We start from the raw sequence: 19,920 nt of genomic DNA, 5'->3' as shown, positions 1-19,920 counted from the left end.
AGATTCCATGTAACCATTAGGATGGAGAGATTAGTTTTGTGCAAGAATGACGATTTTACATTTATCATATAAACTTTCATGAAATCTCTCATCATTGAAGATTTCGAATTCTCTCAATTTTTCTTTATGAATATCATTGAAAGAATCGGTATTTTCAAGGCCATTTTCTTCGACAAAGTCATCGTAATCATTTTTCAAGAACAATTGAACATTTTTAAAAGATTTCCGTCCATTTTCAACCATCACATAGTCTTCAGTAGTGTTATCTTCTCCCGAGCCACCATACGGAGAACCTTCATTATTTGGTAAATCAAGCCTTTTAGCCAATTTAGATTTTAAATCTTGTAGACGTAAATTGGTTGGTAATAATAACACAAAAATATCGTCTTCATAATAGAATTTAACTTTAACCTTTGGTTGTTTATTTTCAGTTGGAGGAGGAGGAGCAGAAGGATGGGGATTAGCAGGAGAAGTGGTAACTGGAGCTGCAAGACCACCGGCAGCATTTATACTATTGATATTATTATTATTTGAAGAAGACGAAGAAATTCTATTCAAAGCAGAATCGGAAGAATTTGGAGTAGAAGAACTTCTATTATTTGAATTTTGTAAAATACCCGAATATTGAGAAAGTCTATCTTGTTGATAATTCGATTTTTGACTAATTGGTTTGGAAGTGCGATTTTTAGGACTTTCAATAATTTCTTTATCATAACCATTATCTAAAACTTCAAATAATTGTAAGACAGTTTCTGATCTTGAAATGTGAGGAGGTAAGGCAACTAAATTTTGTAAATAATAGTCTAATTTTTCTCTTCTCATTTTAGATATATTTTCATTAACATGAATTAGAGGACCTGGAATTGAAGGAATGATTCTTTTTGAATTTTCAATTTTACCTGCTTCATAAGGAAATAATTCTAATAATTTAACTTGAACATCATAAAAATGTTGATAATAACGATATAAATAACGGATTTTACCATTATCTAATCTAGCGATAACATGATATTGATAACGACCATGATCTAAAAGATAAGAATCAACACAAACTTCTAAAATTCTAGTATTTGTAAGACTCAAAGAAGATCTATAACTATTACCATCAGATTGAGGATCTTTTTGAAAGTATTGAGTATTGGAAGAAGTGACTGCTGGACCATTATTTGAGATTGAACCTAAAGGTATAGTGGAAGCTTGATATCTAGCAGTTTGGTCTTTCCATTGTTCAACAGTTGGAATTTTTAATTTATTAATAACTTTTATAATATCTTCATCCATTGTATGAGCATTATTTGGATTTACTAAATCGATAATTTTAACATAAGAAGCCGGAACCAAGCCAGGCCCACCTAAACGATTAATTGGTTTAGCAATAAACCATTCGAAATCATGATGAGCACAAATTATTAAATTTTCACCAGGCATGATATCTAATTCATCATCCCGTTCTGCTTTAAATTCATATAAGGTGACCGCGTATAAAGTCTGTAAAGAATTTCTTTGGTGATTAGAAGAATTAGGACTCTTATTTGTATCTATTATATGAGTTGGAGCTGAAGGGGTTTGAATTGGTCTTGAACGATTGAAAACTTCAAAATATAATACTGGAACCATTCCTCTAGCATTGGTCATTGGATTGGTGGCTTCATACCAACCATTCAATTCTTCACTTTGTCCTATACGTTCTTGATCATCATTTATTACATGGAAAAAATCTCCCTGTTTAAAAGGTAATTCCCCCGGTCCTTGAGGTATATAGTCATACAAAGCTTTAATAACCTTCTTCGGAGACTGGAGTACAGCATCATTAGACTCATCTAAATCTCGACTACTACTAGTAGATCCAATTCTAGATATGGCCTTTTTAGGAGAAGGCGACGAATTAGAACTTCTTTTACTCCTTCTAAATGACTTGATCATGATTCAATAAAGCAATTTCAAATAAGACTTGCTAATGTTATTTGTTCAACTATTTAAACCTGATTACCAGCAGCAACTACCAAAAGGCGTGATTGTTGTAGTCAAGAGACGTGATTGTAGTTAGGTACCTTCTATATCCCACCAGTTACAAGATCGTTCAACGTTATAGTGCTATCCGCTGTTCTGTTACACCTACTATCCGCTGTGTTACACTAGACCGTAAGCGTGTATACCTGAGTATCAAAAGAATATCAAAAGATATCAAAAGGAGTTGGTTAAACAAATTCAGCGGTTAATTTTTCCAACTTTTTTTTTTTCTTTATGTTTTTGACCTCCTTCCAAAAATGTAATTAATCACCAAAAATGTTTGGGTCTTTCCTTTTTTTTTTTTTTGATTACACGAAATAGTTGGGTTTGGCTGATGTTTCAAGTCCAAAGGGAACGGAACAGTGGTCAGACTGCAGTAGAGGCTGCTGCTTAGACACCGGTCGAGGCTCTTGTTCCAAACAAGGACCGGCCCACCGTAATTTCGGTGTTGTAGACAAGGGGACCCATTACTAACCACAGTCGTGGGAAAGGAGTCGAGGACACGTAAAGAAGACAAACACAAAAGAAGATAAAGGACGACAAAAGCCGTAAGACATGAGACAAAAGAAGGGAGGGAAATGACAGAAGACCCGGCCAGGTACACGCGTAGGAGGGCATGGGAAGAATCGTCTAATCTACTCGGTTAAGTGGTTGCAAATGGGTCTAGAATTCGAGTAATATAAAGTATATAAGGGTATTTACAAGTCATAACATCGTATTTAATCATGAGAGGTCACCGACAAACTCATTGAGATCCAACTGATCTTTGGAAGCATGTCGAATCGACAGCTGAGGAGGCTTTAGGCGTCGAGGATCGGGATAGCCAGAGGCTTCCAAGTAATTAGTGAAATCTTCGTTGGTATTGTAGTTGAGATGAGGTTTGGGGTCGGGACTCAACTCCTCAGAGCCACTTTCAAAGTCATCGTAAGCTTCTTCAAACTCCGGTAGGTTTTTAGGTCTTTTTGATTTTTTCTTTGGTGGTTTTCTTTCTGCTTCCAATTGTTCAAACTAAATTTGTTAATATAATGTTTAGGGTTGAACCCATCATATTACATACCTGTCTGTACTTGGCCAAGTATATTTTCAATGTCTCTGCGTAGTTTTCAAACCCGAGAGTAAACATTGACCATAAGATATCTTCTCCATTTAGGGTCTTTCTTTTTTCAATCTTACATTTATCTGCTGCTTGAGAGGTTATAAATGATATGAATTCACTAACACATTCCTGAATGCATTCTTTGGATTCCTTGGATAGTTTGGCATGTGCTGGGAGTGCCTTTTTCATCACCCTACCAACTACTTCTCAGTTAGTATACCTGGTCGGTTGTTCCCAAACTTTCAGTTACATACCATTGGCTATTGGTAAATATCGATCCTGCTCTTTGATTTCGTAATCACAGTTATGCCATTCGTTATCAATTGATCCCGCTTTAACTTCCATCTTATACTATTGAACCAGCTCTCTGGTCAAAAAAAAAATTAACAACGTTATTCCCCATTGCTTTATATCAGCTTTCAACCAAATAATGCAAAAAATTAATTAATGCGATATCGGAGTTTCTCAAACTGATTATTTGTGCGAAACGGTTGCAACTATATAAACCTTATAAACAATTCTATATAACTAGCCGTGCTTATAATTCATTTAGGCATTTTTGAATATAGTCGTGGTAAACCACGCAGTCTTGACTTTCATCTTTCCAATAATTATAGATGATCAATGCATATTCCAATGTAGTTTTAACATTATCTTTAGATAAAACCATATCGATGGTTTCGATAATTTGTTTCAAGTTAGGTCCATTTGGATTAGCTCCCAACTGTAATTTCAAAGATTCATCGGTGGAAGCAGCAACAATCATATTTTGAACTTTTTTATAGAGTAAATACATGTATATGCTTCCAATGAACAAATTACGTAAGTAATACCACAGTCCAGGATGGCGATGTGCTGCCAATTTAGGAATATTTAATTTGGGTAACGTAATAAGATTAATGAAAAACACTCTAAGGATTCGATTTTTGGCAAGCTCAACGTCTTTTAATTTAATACTATCCTTGATGTTGCCTTGTTCTTCAATAAGATTGGAAAAATCTTCATCTGGATATTGTTTTTGGTAAAGTAATGGTGCTTCTAGTAAGTCATAATAATCAAAATCAGTTTGATCTTTGGCATCATCAATACTTGATTCAATATGCTCACTACTATGGATAGGTCCATTATCTTCAAAAGTAACATGACTTCCTGAACCCAGCAGTAAATCATTTAATTTATTATTTGAATTTTCAATCCCAGCATTTAAAACTGGTGATTCCATTGGGAATGATGGAGTTTCGGCATTTTCTTTTAAAAAAATTCCTAAATCATTACTTAATTGATTGGCTTCCTTCATTTGTGATATTATTGGTAATACTGATATTGCTGCATCAATAATTTCTTTGAAACTTATTTTATCTTCTAAAATCAAATATATGATTGGACGGAATAATACTGTTTTGGATGTTATGATTCTAGTTTTAATATACATAATCGATTCAGATTGTGCTTTTAATAATAAATCATCATCAACTAGAAAATCATCCAATGCATCAAATATATCATTTTCAGTTTTAATATTAAGTTGTTTTTTATTATATCTTTTCTTGATACTCTTATAAATTTGTTCAACATTAACTTCTTGCAAAACAAAATTTCTTATTTTTGGACTTAAACTATTAATTATTCCATTATATTGATTCAAATATTTAACAAAGAGTTCCCATAGTTCAACTTCACTAAAATAATCTTGATCCCATTTCTTATCAAGTACAGCGTCATGAGAAAATATTTCATCAAACATGCTATTGTCAACTTTACGAACGGCAACTTCAGTAAGATAGTAATACCACGAATATTGGTCATCATACTTATTTGCTAGTTTAATACATTCCTGACTATGATGATTTAAAAATTCTTCATCGCCAATGATTCCAGAAATTTTAGGGAAAGGTGATGGTGGGATTACTTGAGTGATTCCTGATGATGGTACATAAGGTGATAACTCAACTCGTATTTCAGATTCTAATTTAAGGCAAATCCAAAATACTCGATCAAGAATTTGTTTTTTATTTGAATCGGCTTTAACATTAAGAATGGTTGGGTCTTGAATATTTCGCTTACTTTGTAATAAATACATTATTGAATGACATGCTTTGACAATGGAATTATAAGCTTTCAATGGATTCATTGCACATAAATGGTATTGATTTAGCAAAACATAATATTGAACTGGGTTTAATGTACATTCTTGTAATGTGGAAGGAAACAACGTATGGATTAAATTAGAATAATTTAATAAATACTGACTTATAGCCATTCTATCGGCTGGTAGTCCAGCAGGTAAAGAAGATTCCGAAAAACAGCTAATTGAAATCGATTGAGATTCTTCTTTTGAGTTCACAAATCTTCCCACATTGTCTAACTGAACGGGCATGGATATTGCACTCAATGCACATATTAATAGGATTGAAGGAATTGATCGACATAAAGTAATATATGCTTTCCTTCTATACGTGGTGTCTTCAACGTTATTTTTCTTCAAAGCTTCAAAAAATAATGGGGGTAGGAAGGAGTCATCAACATTTTCTTCATACGAATCACCCTCAGTATACTCTCCATTTTCATTATTATCTTCCATTTCTAATTCAAGATCTGCATCTTCCATTCTTGGTTGGGATTCTTTAATACCCATAAATGTTAATTTTGGATCGGTATTTTTCATTAACTTATAGATTTCGATGCATTCTAATAATTCTAATATATCAAATATTGGAACTTTTGTATGACAATTTAAAAAGAAGCTATTTATCAAAAATGAAAAATTATTAGCTAATAATTGTTCCACCAAATGGCAATTTGCAATACGATCTTTGAAAGTTTTCTGATTTGGTGAAGCGTGTTGATTTTTAGAATATAATTTAATTAATTTTTTTATATTTTTATTGATTTGGATGGTATTTGAGTCAACATGCTTTTTGAAAAAATCCCATTTAAATATTGAAGTTAAAGACATGTCCCAAACACATTTATCGAACTCATGGAGTCTTTTATTACTATTTTTCGATTTAGAAAGCTTGAGTTTCTTTCTAGTCGGACTCTTCTCATCACTATCGTAATCTGCATCATCATCGACATCATCAATATCACGATTAGAGTGATGGTTTTTCTTCAATACCTTGATATCTTTCAATATGAGATCAAGTTTACTTAATATATTTAAGGAAGCAGGATCAAAGCTGGAATAATCATTGGTATGATCGTCAACTCTATAATGGCAATTATGGTTCCCATTCTTAGAACAAGCTCCACATCTAGGTCTAACATTATCACACTTTATTTTCTTCAACCTACAAGTATCACAGGCAGTTAAAGCTCTTTTTCGAGGATAGGCTGCGGAGCTTCTTGTAGGCGCTGCAGTTGCGTTATTAGTACGCTTTTTCGGTTGTGGTGGTACTGCTGACGGGATGGGCTGATTAGGCTGCTGCTGGAACTGAGGTGGTAACGGTTGTTGTTGAGGTGGAATCGGGGGAACAGCCATCGGATGCAGATTTATGATTCCAGGATGCGAGGCCATGAACTGCTGCTGCTGCTGAGGAGGCTGTTGCTGCTGCTGCTGAGGAGGCTGTCGCTGTTGCAATTGTATATTCTGTAAATGTGGAGGTAAACCCATCATTCCGTATTGTGTTAGCGGTTGCTGGTTTTGAGATGGGGACTGGGATTGGGACAGAGATTGTTGATGTTGCTGCTGCTGCTGAGTGGGTATACCATGATTTGGAATGACTAGATGATTTGGCATTTGATACATCATTTGCTGGGATGGTCGCTGTTGGTTAAACTGATGCAACATGTCTTGACTATTATTCGACAGATACATTTCGTTAGATGACCCATCTTCCATCTTGGCTTTACTGGAGTACTTGACACGGTAGTAGATCTTCTCAAGAGCTTCAAAATATCAAAGAGTTGATAATTGAGTAATTTAATAATTCCAGTTTGTTAGTCGATTGGATATGAAATTTAATTGCCTTGAGTTTGTTTTGTTCTTGTGTTGTACAGTATTCGAATATAGCACAACCCAAGTCTTTGTCTTCTTCTATATCCACCAAACAGGAAACACTAATATGAGGACCTTTGTTCAAGCGTCCAGTCGAGTATAACCAAGTATGAAATAAAGTCAGTGAAATGAAGTAATTTCTCAAAAACTTATTGTTTTTTTTTTTTTTTGTTTTTTGTTCGTACCAACAAAATCTTACAGAATCAATAGAATTAAACAATATATATATATATTTACACTAATAAATACTCAACCAGGAGGTAATTGAGAAGCGTCGACGATGTCGGCAGCGTCGATAGGTTCTTCATCTTCGACGTTATTACCATCCAAAGGAGTTCTTGGTAAAGCCATCATACCAGATCTGGCGATTTCTAAAATACCAAAAGGATGTAATAATTGAATAAAACTAGAAACACGACTTGGTTTGGCACTTAATTCAACAATGACGTTTCTAGTGGAGATATCTACGATTTTACCGCCGAATTTTTCGGTGATTGTTGAAATATGTTCTAAATGAAGATGTTTTTGTCTTAAAGCTTCACTTGGAACCAAATTATTTGGATGGAATTGCAGTTCAGTAGCACTTAAATCAGGGATCGAGGTTGCTTCACTGGTATGTAATTTATGAGTGGCGATTAATTCTTGGAAGTATTCTGGACCTAATAATGAAACTCTTGCTAATAATAATTCACGTTTAATAATTTGAGCATTAGTATAATCCAAAACCGCATAAACCGGGACTAAATCTTCAATTTGTCTTCTTGCTTGTTCAATAACTGCATCCTGACCTCCTAAAACAATGGTCATTCTTGATAAATCTTTAACTTCAGTTGAACAAACAACTAAAGAATCAATATTGAATCCACGAGCGGCTAAAGTTCCGGAAACTGATGATAAAACCCCTGGTTCATTTTGAACCAAACAATTCAAAACGTGTTGTTTTCTTGGAGCCTTGGATGGAACTGGAGTTTCATAAAGAATAGAAGAAACTGCTGCATCCGCTGACCAATTTGGAGTTTCTAAAGTTGGTAATGGAGGTCTTTTTTGATTACGATGTAAAGTTTTATAAGCAAGTGCTGAGGTCGAGCTCGAAGTTATTTTGTTTCTAATGAACCTCTTACTGACTGCACCAGCAGCAGCACGAGTACTTGGGTTGAACATGGTTTAGAGTTGGTGAAGAAACATATAAATAATCAAACAGGCGACGACGTTTTTAAATCGATTTTTTTTTTCACTGACTCATGGGCACAACCTCCGTACCTCTGCTTTTTTTCCCCGGACTAGCGGTGCCGGAACCGGCGAGCGGCCACTACTCTATACGATTCAGCTACGGTATCTACAGTATAGTTCCTAGACAGTCCATATGTATTTATAACAAAGCCATTAAACCAGCGACTGCAGCAGCAGACAACCCAGCGGGGTTGAGGGCTTCACCACCAGAGGATTTAGTTTTTGATTTGGACTTGGAAGACGTGGAAGACTTGGAAGACTTGGAAGACTTGGAAGATTTGGACTTTTTAACTGAGGATTCAGTTAAAGTGGTCTTTTTATTAAAGACAAAGTAGTCATCATCACAATCAGAATCATCGTCATGGTAATCTGCAATTGAAGGGATTTGCATAAACTGTTGCTCTTCACCAATTACAACATCCTTATCGGCATGGATGCTACCGTATTGACGAGGTTTCAAATTGGAAGAAATTACTCCACTGATTAAACCAGTGGCTGCTAATAAGGTACCTAATTGCATTTCTCAATATAGGAAAGAGTAAAGTAAGTGGAAGCAATCAGGAATTTCTCCTTATTTATAAGACATCTCCCCATCTGCCATGTGGTTTATGGGTCTCACGACCATTCATTGCCCGTACTCCTTGTTCGTATAAGAAGCAGCCCATTTAGCAATTGTCAGACTTATACAGGACCTCCTTCCCAATTAAAGCAACATCCAAAAAGATCTAATCTCTTACCGTTTACATAATACATAAATACAATCCATCAACATACATAAATACAATCCATCAACATACATAAATACAATCCATCAACATCATAAATACAATCCATCAACATACATAAATACAACCCATCAACATCATAAATACAATCCATCAACATACATAAATACATAATCCCATAATAAGCCAACATAATACATCAAGATACTACATCAATGCACCAATACAGCACATCATCGAAGACGTTGGCCCGCACTCACAATACACCGCATCGGACGATCTCCTGGGGTCCGCATCTTCTACCCTGTACACCCTGTAATATGATAGCGTACCCTGATGGTAAGTACCGTGATAGAATGCAATGGTGACTGGGGAATTGTGGTTGGATCAGAACAGCACACGTGACTTTGGCTAACCCCCAAAGAACAGGCCCGTGCACCGCGCGGAAGTGGCCACCCAAAAAAAACTGTGGATCCAAAAACGGTTGCATTTTGCATGTGATTTTTGCGTTTTTCGTATTTCGCATCTTTTTTACAGTCTATAGATAACTGGGAATCGGTGAATGGAATGGGTAATTGAACCCATTTGAAGGTTGGGAGATTAAGGAGAGCGGTCGGTGAATATCAGCATGGAATTCTTCTTATCAGTGGGTTGTAGGAGGGTGAAAAGGGCCTGTTGTTGAAGGAGATGTAGTGAACAAACAAGGATCTCAGATTTTTGCAGTTTAATGTAGGCCACTAAATTAATATAATGCCAACTACGTTAAAATCACTCAAATTAAGAGATTGTTTTGAAATTTGATACTGGGCTGATAGTGGTGACTACATGCCGTTTAGGTTTTCCGAAAATTGCCAAACGATTTTCATTGGCTGAGTGCCTTTCTTTGGAAAATTATAAATAAGTGACTTTATTCCCATGGTTGTAGAGATTTTTTTCTTCTTTCTTTAACAAGTCATTATTATGTCTAATCATCAACACTACGGTAACTACGATATTCACTTTGTCGAAGGGAAGGACGAAATCGATCAAGATGGTACTTTGGTTATTAATAAGGCCAACCGATCAACTGCCAAATTTCCCGATTTCTTACCAACTTGGAACCCAAATGAAAAATATCCACCATTGAAATTTTTCAAATACGAAGACCCTGGTTTGAAAGCCGATGCTTCATTTAAAAGCTTATTCCCACAAGACGGTGATTATACCGTTAAGAAATTATCTCCCAAATTAGGTAGTGTGATTAGTGGGATCCAACTTTCCCAATTAAATGATGAAGCTAAAAATGATTTGGCTCGTTTTATTGCAGAAAGGGGAATTGTCGCTTTTAGAGATCAAGACTTCACCCATCAAGGTCCTCAGAAGTGTGTTGAGTTTGCTGAATATTTTGGTCCGTTACATATTCATCCAACTTCTGGTGCTCCTAAAAACATTCCAACGATTCATGTCACTTATAGAAGAGCTGATGAAAAAGATGAACGAGTTTTCGCAAATAATACCAATTCCATCTTATGGCACTCGGATTGTTCTTTTGAATTACAACCTCCTGGTTATACTATTTTCAGTATCTTAGAAGGGCCTGAAAGCGGTGGTGATACTCTTTTCGCCAATAACGTTGAAGCCTATAAAAGATTATCTCCTGCTTTCCAACAAAGATTACAAGGTTTACACGTATTACATACTTCTGAAGATCAAGCCTCCAACTCAAGAGGTCAAGGAGGTGTGGAAAGAAGAAAACCAGTTAGTTATATTCATCCTTTAATCAGAGTTCACCCAGTTACAAAAGAAAAATATATCTACCTCAATAAACCTTTTTCAAGACAAATTATTGAATTAAAAGAAGAAGAAAGCACCATGTTATTGGACTTCTTATATAGACATTTGGAATTATCCCACGATTTACAAATCAGAGCTAATTGGGAACCAAATACCGTGGTTATGTGGGATAACAGATCAACCACCCACAGTTCTTGTAATGATTATGCCGATGACACCTCGGCAAGACACGGAATGAGAATTAGTTGTCAAGCTGAAAGACCAGTCGAATCCTTACTGGACCTCAATAATGAAGATATAAGCATTGGTGATATTGCCGATGCTTTGAAAAAAACTCATACCTAATTTTGCATTTCTATACACTTATATACTTTGTTTCTCTTCATGCTGTGCATGTATAATTGTTTCCCTAATATAATTTTTCATCCATCTGCAAATCCGTAGTATAAAAATACAATATTAACCCCAGCAAATACAATAAACACTAAACTCATCGAACTAATACTCATTATATTATAATTTTTGGTTAAAATAGAGTGATTCGCATACCGATGCACCGTCAACCAGTAATTAACCGAATTAACCATTATACTCATTAAACAAACCCCTAATACAATAAACGTTAATAAAACTGAATACCTCAGTAGAATGGAATTGGGATTACTCCCTCCAACTTCACCCGTCTCCATCTTGAAATCAAGCAATAGCCCAATGGCCGTGAATATAAGATACCCACATAGCTTAACCGTCAGCAAGTACGTCCTTTCAAGCTGTCCCACGTCTCGTGGTTCAGAACTCGATACTTCCACCGGCAACATTGTAAGAAGAAGTAGTTGATCTTGAGCGGTCATTTTTTTGTTTAGGAAACTACCGCCTTTTCAGTTCACGTTTCCCACAATTTTCCTCTCTTCGTTATCTACAGATAATCCTTTTGATTTAAACCGGTTGATTTCCTGTTGCTTTGCTTGACGCCACAGTTGCAAAAAAAGAAGACCGAATACAAAATGTCCGATAAAGAAGAACCCAGGTTTAAACTACCGACTTACGGAGCATTAGTGCTAGAGAATAAAGGTTCAGTTGCCAGAGATCATGTATGTATATCACTTTAGTCCAAGGGTCTACGGAATTTACTAACGTTTGTAGATGGCCAATGAAAGAACGTTTCTAGCTTGGTTAAGAACCAGCTTAACGTTTGTGACGATTGGGATTGGAGTGGCCCAGCTATTTAGATTGGAAGAGAAATCTTCAAGAGTGATGGTCAATGGTTCCGCAATAGAGTTGGTTTACGATGACAAATCAAAGATAATAAGAGGGTTGGGCAAGCCATTGAGTACTCTATGTATAGTATTAGGGATTTGTACTTTATTAATTGGTATTTTCCGGTTTTATCATACTCAATTCTTACTAACTAAGTCGGTCTACCCAGCTACTAGGTTAGGAGTCGGGGTAATTGTTCTTTTCATAATTGCAATGGTTGTACTATGTCTTGCAATGTCGATTAAAATAGCCATTGATTAGCTTTATTCAATATACATATTGGTTTGATAGGGACTTGTAGTGCTTTTTAACTCTTTTAGGTTTAAGTTAACTATCTTTACAGGTTAGTCTTATCTTATCATTTCGGAATTCATAAACTCAACGATCAAAGCTTTTATTAAACTATTATACAAGAAAAACTATTTTTTTATGCTAATAAAAATGAAGCAAGAACACCAGCAGCAGCCCCGTGTAAGCTGTATTCACTCCATAATCTTGATCCAGGTGACGACGAGGATTTAGTACTTTGCTGGAACGAACTAGTTCCGTCTTCACTAGATGTGCTTGTTGAACTATTACTACCATTTGATTTGGTAGAATTACTAGATGAATTTGATCTTCTTTCTAGTTTTTGAACGTATAATGGCTCCGATCTTACTTTAAGTAAATCATATATCGATTCTCCAGCTGCCTCTTCGGCTTTCACGCTGTTATCGGTTTGTGCTTGTGCCAAAAGGACTAATTGCAATGCAGTTATAATAGTGGAAAATTTCATTTTTTTTTTTGATTTGATCTTGATTCAACAAACCTCTTCTCCCTGTAATTGCAAATACCCTTTGCTTTATATATCGCTCCTCGATTCACCAACCCTCCCTATTACGGATTATATGGTATGCATATTACCCTGAGATCAGCAGGGCTTGTACCAATGGGTGATTAAGCATGCAACGTATTTCTGGTGGTGCACTAGATCATCTCGAATTTTGAATGCCTTTGTCAATGTTTTCGAGCCAGCTTTCCCTCCTAACTGAATATTGCTCATGGTGATGCTCCAGTGCTTCATTGTTTGACTAGGTTACTTTGTTAGCTTTTCGGTTGCAAGATTGCAAAAGCAGTGGAGCCTGCGAAAGCATTGCCCCAAAAAAAAAAAAAAAAAAAAAAAAAAAAAAAAGAAAAAAGGCAAACAAAAACATCAAGCTTGCAAAGGTTCCTTCACCTTAAACGTAAGCTTTGACCATGAATGTTCGAGAACAAGGCACTCGAATTGTAGGTGGAGGCTCGTCAAAATGGGCATTTCACCTTGGTGCAAGGTGACCGAGTTGGTAAGTCAAGCTTTGGAGCCATTGACCGTTTTATTTACAAAACACGCGATTCAAATATAAAGGTAAATATATTTCTATAAAAAGTCTAGAAAGGCTATGGAAAAGATCAGTACTGGTTTTTTCTTAACCCTACGTAGCCATCAGGAGCATTCGCTATGGTCAACCATGCAGGGGCAGGACTAGCACCTTCAATACCTTGACTACTTATATTGTTCCCCCACCAATCTAGCAGTTGATTATTATAACTCAAGGTAAAGAAAATGATTAAAGCACTAAAGGCAACCCCGGCAGATAATGCCAGAGTTAGAATGTAGTTATATTCATCCGATAAAAGTTTCCGTTTCTTGAATAAATAAGAAACGTATAAGCCTCCAGTATAGTACAGTAAATTATATGGAGCGTATAAGAGAAACCCTCCTATGATAATCAGGGGATGGAAATAACGAGTTAGGTTTGGAGGACCGTTTTTCTTAAACCAGACACAGGGGATAACCAAAAGCACCCCTAGTAAGAAACACCATTTGAGTATCGGATACGATTTACCAAAACATGTAGCGACTCCAATTTCCCCAAATTGCAAACTTGAAAAGAAAAACGTATTTGCACCTGGACACCGAAGACGATCTTTTTGCTGCAAATCACAAATATTTTCAACGTTATTGATTTGCCAATTTGCGATGGAAAGTGCAACCAATACACTAATCAAAGTAGAAATTAATTGACCCCTAAAGATAGCTCTTGGAGGGATCTTGGTATAATGGGCCAATTTCTGATCGGTGATATAATTACTTGCTTGACTATCAATATTATAACCATAACTCTTCAACGTGATTAACGCAATCCCCAGATTTGGAATCATGTAACCAACAATTAACTCAACCAATACATTCAAGCCGAACGTGAAGCCAGTCACCGATGCAATTGCAGTAATAGGTATTAAGAATAAAAAGTTGATACAAATAATGAAAAAGACACCCCATATCGGAGTTTCCGTGGGATATATACTAACACATATAAGCGCAAACGTAGTACTGATGATCAATATCATGATAAACCACCAACTTGGAACTTCCTTATAATTCATCATCATCTTGCAGTGAGGATCTTTAGCAAATTTCCCCATATTATTATTGTTATGTCTATATTTATCTCTTGCGAACGAATCCCGTATAGTATCGTATATATTAATAAAACTTTGCTTCATGGACTCCCATTCGGTCACTATTTGGTACAATATTGCAAAGGGGTATAAGCTAAAGTATGCTCCATACAGAACTAAATTAGCAGCACTAAAGTAAGGGGGCCCAACGTTCAAGTATTTCTTGTGGTCAAAAACATTATCATCGTCAAGAACATCTCTCACTTTATAAACTTCACCTTTACTATTGAATAAACGATTTGAATTAATTGGGAAATAAGCAGTCCAGTAGTTATTAGTATAATAAACAATTAATATAACCAAGAATCCGAGAAAAGTCCCTAAGTACTGATTCACATAAGTATAAAAAGGAATTGTTAAGCAACTTGCGGAATCAATGATATTCCAATCAAAAGTTGGCCAGGGATTAAAACCTAATCCATGGTGGAATCCAGCTATATTATTCAAATGAATCAGGTTTGGACTGAAAAAAGTTGGCCAATTGGAGTCACTTAAAAATGTGAATACATATGAAGGGAACCAATTATATATGAAACTTGCAATGAAAGCATACAAGAAGAATGAATAACGGGACACATGCTTACCAATAAGGGGAATTCTGGGTCCGGATGATTGGGGTTCATCATTCATTAATGCCCTATTGAGAGCGATAGTTGGTAATATAGTGGGCCATATGGCCTTTTTCGGATATATACAAACTTTTAGCATGATGAATGCAAATGCAAATCCTAAAAACTGAGTCGATAAGGCAAATAAGATTTGAAATAACCACGTTACCCACTTTAAGCCATAAAAGCGATCAAGCTTCATCACAAATATGTTATAGATCAGGTACGGCGTACCAGCAGAACACGAATAAATTATAGTGCTTAACATCATTTCTTTGTAAGTCCAGGGTCCCGGATTAAGATTATATTCTTTACCAAAAATTTTCAACTTAGAGTTATAAGGGAAACATTTTTCCCATAATTTCCCACTGGGTAATAAAAGCAATTGGACGGTATGCAGACCTAGAGAAATCGAAGGTAATCTATGAACAAACGTATTATTCACAATTGACCCAATCAAAGTCCATAAAAGCGATATCACGTAAACCCTCACTGTCTCTACTGGAGTATCAGGATCGTCATATGGACTAACGATTGACCGAATCTCTGGATATGGTGAATGATAAGCAATCAAACTTGCTTCGAGCCTTGTTTGTAAATTCCAATCAGTTATACGTAAGTGATTCTTTCCTTTCTTATCATACTGTACCGGTTCCTCTAGCGTATCCTTCGACTCCTTCTTATCATTACCAACATCAAAATCATGGGGAATCAACTGAATCAATCTCTCCAATAGCCTATAATCGTCATGGGGATAATTAACGTCACCTAAATGTTCGGAGATCGCCTCTCTCAATATCCCAATCGCATCATCTATACTGAGCTTATCTATTTTATCAAGCATATACCTCGTCTCCCTCAGAATTGCAACCTGTTCGATACCAATTTCCGATACTAATTCTTCATCTCCAATTACTCCTAACCGATGAAAAATCAACCTATACTGTTCGTCAGTGAAATTGAACCCTGAGTTTTCGATCACTGGTCCTTCCTCACCTTCTCCAGCTCCCGTATACGTCGAAAGCTCTATGTACTCACCGTCTGGCACTCTCATAATATCGAAAACTAGATAGTACAACCAGGTTCCAACTCAAATTTAACTTTTTTGGGGTTTTACGTCAACAAAATCTTTAAGAAAATGCGCGCACCTTAACAAAATCATAAATTTTGCATTCTTTCGAAACCCCAGCTTATATAAGAGACCAATGCTGCCTTTCATGATTTTTTCCTTCCTTTTGTTTTTCTTTCTACGTTGTTTTTTTTGAAGTCTTACTAGAAACTTTAGAAATACACTTTGGTCTACTTTGATTTGAATTTAAATACAAAAAATTGGCTTGAAAATGAGATTAAACGTTGTGATTTTGGTTGCTTTGGCTGCTATTGTTAATGGTGAAATTGAAAACAAAAACTGGCAAGATTATCCTGGTGGACCTATTAGAAGTGCTGATGAACCACCTAAACCATCTTCTAGTAGTGCTTCAGCTTAAGAATATATTATGTATATGCAAAAATATAAAAAATGTTTTATTAGTTGAAATAGTCATCTTCTGTATTAAAGTTGAAAAGCTTATCGTCTTCCATACCCAAGTATTGCGAGTAGAGTTCCATATCTTTGTAGTTGAGAGTCAGCCATTGTGGGACTCCATTGTCATCTCTAACGTCTTCCAAAGAATGCATCATCCAAAGAGAAGAGTTATATTCGTTTTCATCTAGAGTTTGTAGAGAAGATGCAAGGGTCAGAATATCTGATTGAAGTTTATAGAGTTTCTGATCTTGTTCTAATGGCTGCATGTTATCGAGAATGGGGGTATACATCCAGCTTCTTCCCGATTCAAATCTAGAACTGGTAGTATAGTTTGGTGAATTACGATAACTTTCATCGTCATCATGGTATGTTCCCTTGTCAGACGAGTTTTTATTATTGTAACCAAGTTTTTCAATCTTGGTTGCTAAAAAGTTTTTGATTTTATTAGAATTGCTGACATTGTAGCTTGAATTATTATCGCTATTATCTTGTGGATAATTATGATATTGTGTCTCCTCTGTCTTAGTAGAATCTGATTTATTATTTGGTGGTTCATCAACCATATTTTCAGTTTCTTCATCCTCAACTTTGTCTTCCTCGGCACAATTATCTAGGTATTTTAAGTTTTGAGCTCCACTCTTGGAAGTTTTAAATTCAAACTCTTGATCCATTTTAGAAGCTTTGAGAAATGGTTTCCTCGACTCAAATGGACTATAATCAAATTCTGTGTTGGGTCCAGCCTCAATATTCGAAGGAAAATATCTGGCATTGGAATTCATGTTGAATTGAAATAAATCACTTAATGATTGGTACTTTCTAGGTACATAGCATTCATTATACCAATTGTCATTATATTCTGGGAACTGCTCAAGTTTTACGACTTGTAGTGAATATGGATCATTTTTCTTCTTTTCAATTTTCTTCAAATCAAACCGGTCATCTGATAAATAATTTGCATTAAACCAGTGTTGATAACTAATTTTAACCCTTATATCATGGATTAATGAATTATTGTGTAGGAAAAAGTCATTTTGTAGTTCCCATAATTTGGGCTTGGACGCATCGTAAACATAATTCCCAAGAAATAAATTGATTGCTTCTTGTCTAATTTGATCCATAAATGAATTTGAATATATTCTTTTGATACTATTCAATATATCTCGAGTATGGGAAGACCATTGATTTATTCTTCTATATGAATCCATGGTATTAACTAAATTTGACCCTCCATATTGTACAGCAATAGTATCCCCGTGATCATGAAATATTTCGGTAAGAATATTGATTAAATCAGAATCATAATCCAAGTTTGTCGATTCAGATATCATCCCTAAACTTGCTAACTGATAAGACAAGGCCTCTTTACAAATTATAAATTGTGCGGCGTTAGTACGATCAAGACAGTCAATACAATTTGTTCTTATTATTCCCTTTTGGATTCTGGTAGATGCTAAATCTTGACCATTGTGGAAAAAACCAACCTGATCGATTGATTTTACTGCAATTTTTTGTAACGGTCTAATAACATCCAAGTTCTTTTTAGAATGTTTTGACATATCAAAACAATTAAACTGTAATTTATGTTTCTCTGGTAAAAATTGATTAAGATATGTTATACAATTGCTGAAATGCTGATTCAATTTCAGCTCCCTTGGTTGTTTCTCCTTTGTTTTAATTAAATTTAATATGATAACTGGTGACCCATATCTTTGAAATAAATTATTAAAATGAATTGCTGAACTTTGATAAAATGGGTCCATTAAATTGATTTCAATTGGGGGCTTGGGTAATCTGTTCAAATCTTGAGTCCAATATAATGGGATTGAACCTCTATGTTGTACGAAACTAGTATATCTTGGGTTATTGAAAAAGCCGTATTTGGGATCATGAAACGACAGAATCAACATATCAGAAACAATTTGTTCGGTTTCAATTTCATTAGCAACATTTCCTTTATCATTAACACCTCTTTTCAAAAATCGAGCACCTGCAAAGTGATGGGACCGACGAGCAATGATTGTGATATAAATCTTCTTGCCAAAAATTGAAATCTTAGCTTGGTCAATGAATCCATGAATTATTGGTTGAAACCATTCATAAGTTGCAATATGAGTATTTTCAAGAATTGGCTTAAGTAATAAATTATTCCAAACGAATCTTTCATTGTGTTCGAAAGTCCTAAAATTTTCTGAAATATTGGCATCATTGAATTCGGAATCTAAATCATTATGCATTTGGTACTCTGTTGCAAATTTCTTATGTCGTATGAAATTGGTTTGTAAAGTATTTGTAATATCATATGCATAACTAAAGTAAAAGGTTTTACCCAAATCTAAATATTTGAAAATTGACAATAATCTTTCTTCATCACTATATTTATTGGGCCTTTTATAATCGAAGTCTAATGGAATTAGTTTTGTTTCGTCAACATGGTAAATAAAATGTCCACCTAGTATGGCAACTTGGCTACATTTAGTGATAATACTCAAATAGTAGCCTTTAGTAAATTTGATTAACCCAAGTAAACCATAACCTTGCGAAATTTTATTGATACCACCTTCACTTGATTCATTTAACCCATTAATCAACTCGACCATGTCTTTCCTAGTGTAAAAGTAGCTCTTATCTTCAATAATCATTAAATTATTTGGATCTTTAGGATCCTTACCTATTTCTAAAATTCTGAAAAGACTTTCTTTGGCATTACTTCCCACTATGTACATAGTGGTCTTGGAGTTATATATGGTGAATCTTTGAAGAATCACTCTTTTGTTATTGAGTTCCGGGGAGCTTGATTCACCATCATCTTCGGATTCTTCCTCTTCGGAACCTTGCTCTGATTGACGTTCTTCACGAATTTGTTTCTCGAGTTCTTCGTTATATTTAGGAGCCTCGGGGTGTGGGTGCCACTCTTCGTGGGCCAGTGACTCTTGATTATAATTAAAGGCATGTGACTGTTCTTGCCGGAGAGTTTGCAGGCCATCGTCTTCATTCAGAATATTTGACTCCTGAATACCTTGTTGAAAGTCGGGTGGATGTTGAGCTTCACAGGTTACGGCCTCCTCTTGACTCAATGCAGCTTGTTCTTTGGTAAAAGCATCTATTTGATTCTTGTAGAATAAATCATCATTGGTCTCGGCTTCTGCTATATCAGGATACGGGGGTTTCAGATTTGATAAGGATATGGAATCTTCCACTCCTTGATCTTGTTGATCTTT

General features: G+C 35.4%; 11 protein-coding genes across 11 annotated transcripts; 2 read left to right on the top strand and 9 right to left on the bottom strand.

The window, feature by feature from the left end:
• Positions 1-30: 30 nt before the first annotated feature.
• On the bottom strand, positions 31-1,923 carry BEM1 (phosphatidylinositol-3-phosphate-binding protein; the record flags this gene model as incomplete). Its single annotated transcript, XM_020222381.1, has 1 exon — positions 31-1,923. One exon carries the CDS (start codon positions 1,921-1,923, stop codon positions 31-33), a length of 1,893 nt encoding a protein of 630 aa, XP_020074778.1.
• Positions 1,924-2,755: 832 nt separating this feature from the next.
• On the bottom strand, positions 2,756-3,451 carry HAP3 (Hap3p; the record flags this gene model as incomplete). Its single annotated transcript, XM_020222380.1, has 3 exons — positions 2,756-2,799; positions 3,064-3,306; positions 3,361-3,451. 3 exons carry the CDS (start codon positions 3,449-3,451, stop codon positions 2,756-2,758), a joined length of 378 nt encoding a protein of 125 aa, XP_020074777.1.
• A 193-nt stretch (positions 3,452-3,644) lies between these two features.
• Positions 3,645-6,587, bottom strand: ZCF27 (Zcf27p; the record flags this gene model as incomplete). Its single annotated transcript, XM_020218960.1, has 3 exons — positions 3,645-4,255; positions 4,382-5,662; positions 5,738-6,587. 3 exons carry the CDS (start codon positions 6,585-6,587, stop codon positions 3,645-3,647), a joined length of 2,742 nt encoding a protein of 913 aa, XP_020074776.1.
• Positions 6,588-7,291: 704 nt separating this feature from the next.
• On the bottom strand, positions 7,292-8,375 carry ILV6 (acetolactate synthase regulatory subunit). The gene has a single exon (XM_020223124.1). The coding sequence runs from the start codon at positions 8,262-8,264 to the stop codon at positions 7,353-7,355; it is 912 nt and encodes a 303-aa protein (XP_020074775.1). The 5' UTR covers positions 8,265-8,375; the 3' UTR covers positions 7,292-7,352.
• Positions 8,376-8,472: 97 nt separating this feature from the next.
• On the bottom strand, positions 8,473-8,853 carry HYPBUDRAFT_150334 (uncharacterized protein; the record flags this gene model as incomplete). The annotated part of the gene is made up of 1 exon (XM_020220269.1): positions 8,473-8,853. The coding sequence occupies one exon, from the start codon at positions 8,851-8,853 to the stop codon at positions 8,473-8,475; it is 381 nt and encodes a 126-aa protein (XP_020074774.1).
• A 1,165-nt stretch (positions 8,854-10,018) lies between these two features.
• On the top strand, positions 10,019-11,176 carry HYPBUDRAFT_113413 (TauD/TfdA dioxygenase family protein; the record flags this gene model as incomplete). The annotated part of the gene is made up of 1 exon (XM_020218965.1): positions 10,019-11,176. The coding sequence occupies one exon, from the start codon at positions 10,019-10,021 to the stop codon at positions 11,174-11,176; it is 1,158 nt and encodes a 385-aa protein (XP_020074773.1).
• Positions 11,177-11,253: 77 nt separating this feature from the next.
• Positions 11,254-11,649, bottom strand: HYPBUDRAFT_113707 (uncharacterized protein; the record flags this gene model as incomplete). Its single annotated transcript, XM_020218988.1, has 1 exon — positions 11,254-11,649. One exon carries the CDS (start codon positions 11,647-11,649, stop codon positions 11,254-11,256), a length of 396 nt encoding a protein of 131 aa, XP_020074772.1.
• Positions 11,650-11,835: 186 nt separating this feature from the next.
• Positions 11,836-12,375, top strand: HYPBUDRAFT_13123 (YidH family protein; the record flags this gene model as incomplete). The annotated part of the gene is made up of 2 exons (XM_020219445.1): positions 11,836-11,922; positions 11,975-12,375. 2 exons carry the CDS (start codon positions 11,836-11,838, stop codon positions 12,347-12,349), a joined length of 462 nt encoding a protein of 153 aa, XP_020074771.1. The 3' UTR covers positions 12,350-12,375.
• A 71-nt stretch (positions 12,376-12,446) lies between these two features.
• Positions 12,447-13,220, bottom strand: HYPBUDRAFT_153886 (uncharacterized protein). Its single transcript, XM_020221786.1, has one exon. The coding sequence runs from the start codon at positions 12,861-12,863 to the stop codon at positions 12,516-12,518; it is 348 nt and encodes a 115-aa protein (XP_020074770.1). The 5' UTR covers positions 12,864-13,220; the 3' UTR covers positions 12,447-12,515.
• A 288-nt stretch (positions 13,221-13,508) lies between these two features.
• Positions 13,509-16,231, bottom strand: OPT6 (Opt6p; the record flags this gene model as incomplete). The annotated part of the gene is made up of 1 exon (XM_020222806.1): positions 13,509-16,231. The coding sequence occupies one exon, from the start codon at positions 16,229-16,231 to the stop codon at positions 13,517-13,519; it is 2,715 nt and encodes a 904-aa protein (XP_020074769.1). The 3' UTR covers positions 13,509-13,516.
• Positions 16,232-17,076: 845 nt separating this feature from the next.
• Positions 17,077-19,605, bottom strand: HYPBUDRAFT_88011 (phosphatidylinositol-3,5-bisphosphate 5-phosphatase; the record flags this gene model as incomplete). The annotated part of the gene is made up of 1 exon (XM_020223809.1): positions 17,077-19,605. A coding segment is annotated over one exon (2,529 nt), but the record flags the coding sequence as incomplete, so codon positions are not given.
• Between the last annotated feature and the right edge of the window lie 315 nt (positions 19,606-19,920).

The sequence above is a fragment of the Hyphopichia burtonii genome (genome assembly GCF_001661395.1).
Source record: "Hyphopichia burtonii NRRL Y-1933 unplaced genomic scaffold HYPBUscaffold_7, whole genome shotgun sequence".
Lineage (NCBI taxonomy): Eukaryota > Fungi > Ascomycota > Pichiomycetes > Serinales > Debaryomycetaceae > Hyphopichia > Hyphopichia burtonii.
This window is presented reverse-complemented; position numbering and strand designations above follow the sequence as displayed.

Coding starts and splice junctions, on each gene's coding strand:
- ILV6 (XM_020223124.1), bottom strand. CDS start 8,264: ATGTTCAACCCAAGTACTCGTGCTGCTGCTGGTGCAGTCAGTAAGAGG.
- HYPBUDRAFT_153886 (XM_020221786.1), bottom strand. CDS start 12,863: ATGAAATTTTCCACTATTATAACTGCATTGCAATTAGTCCTTTTGGCA.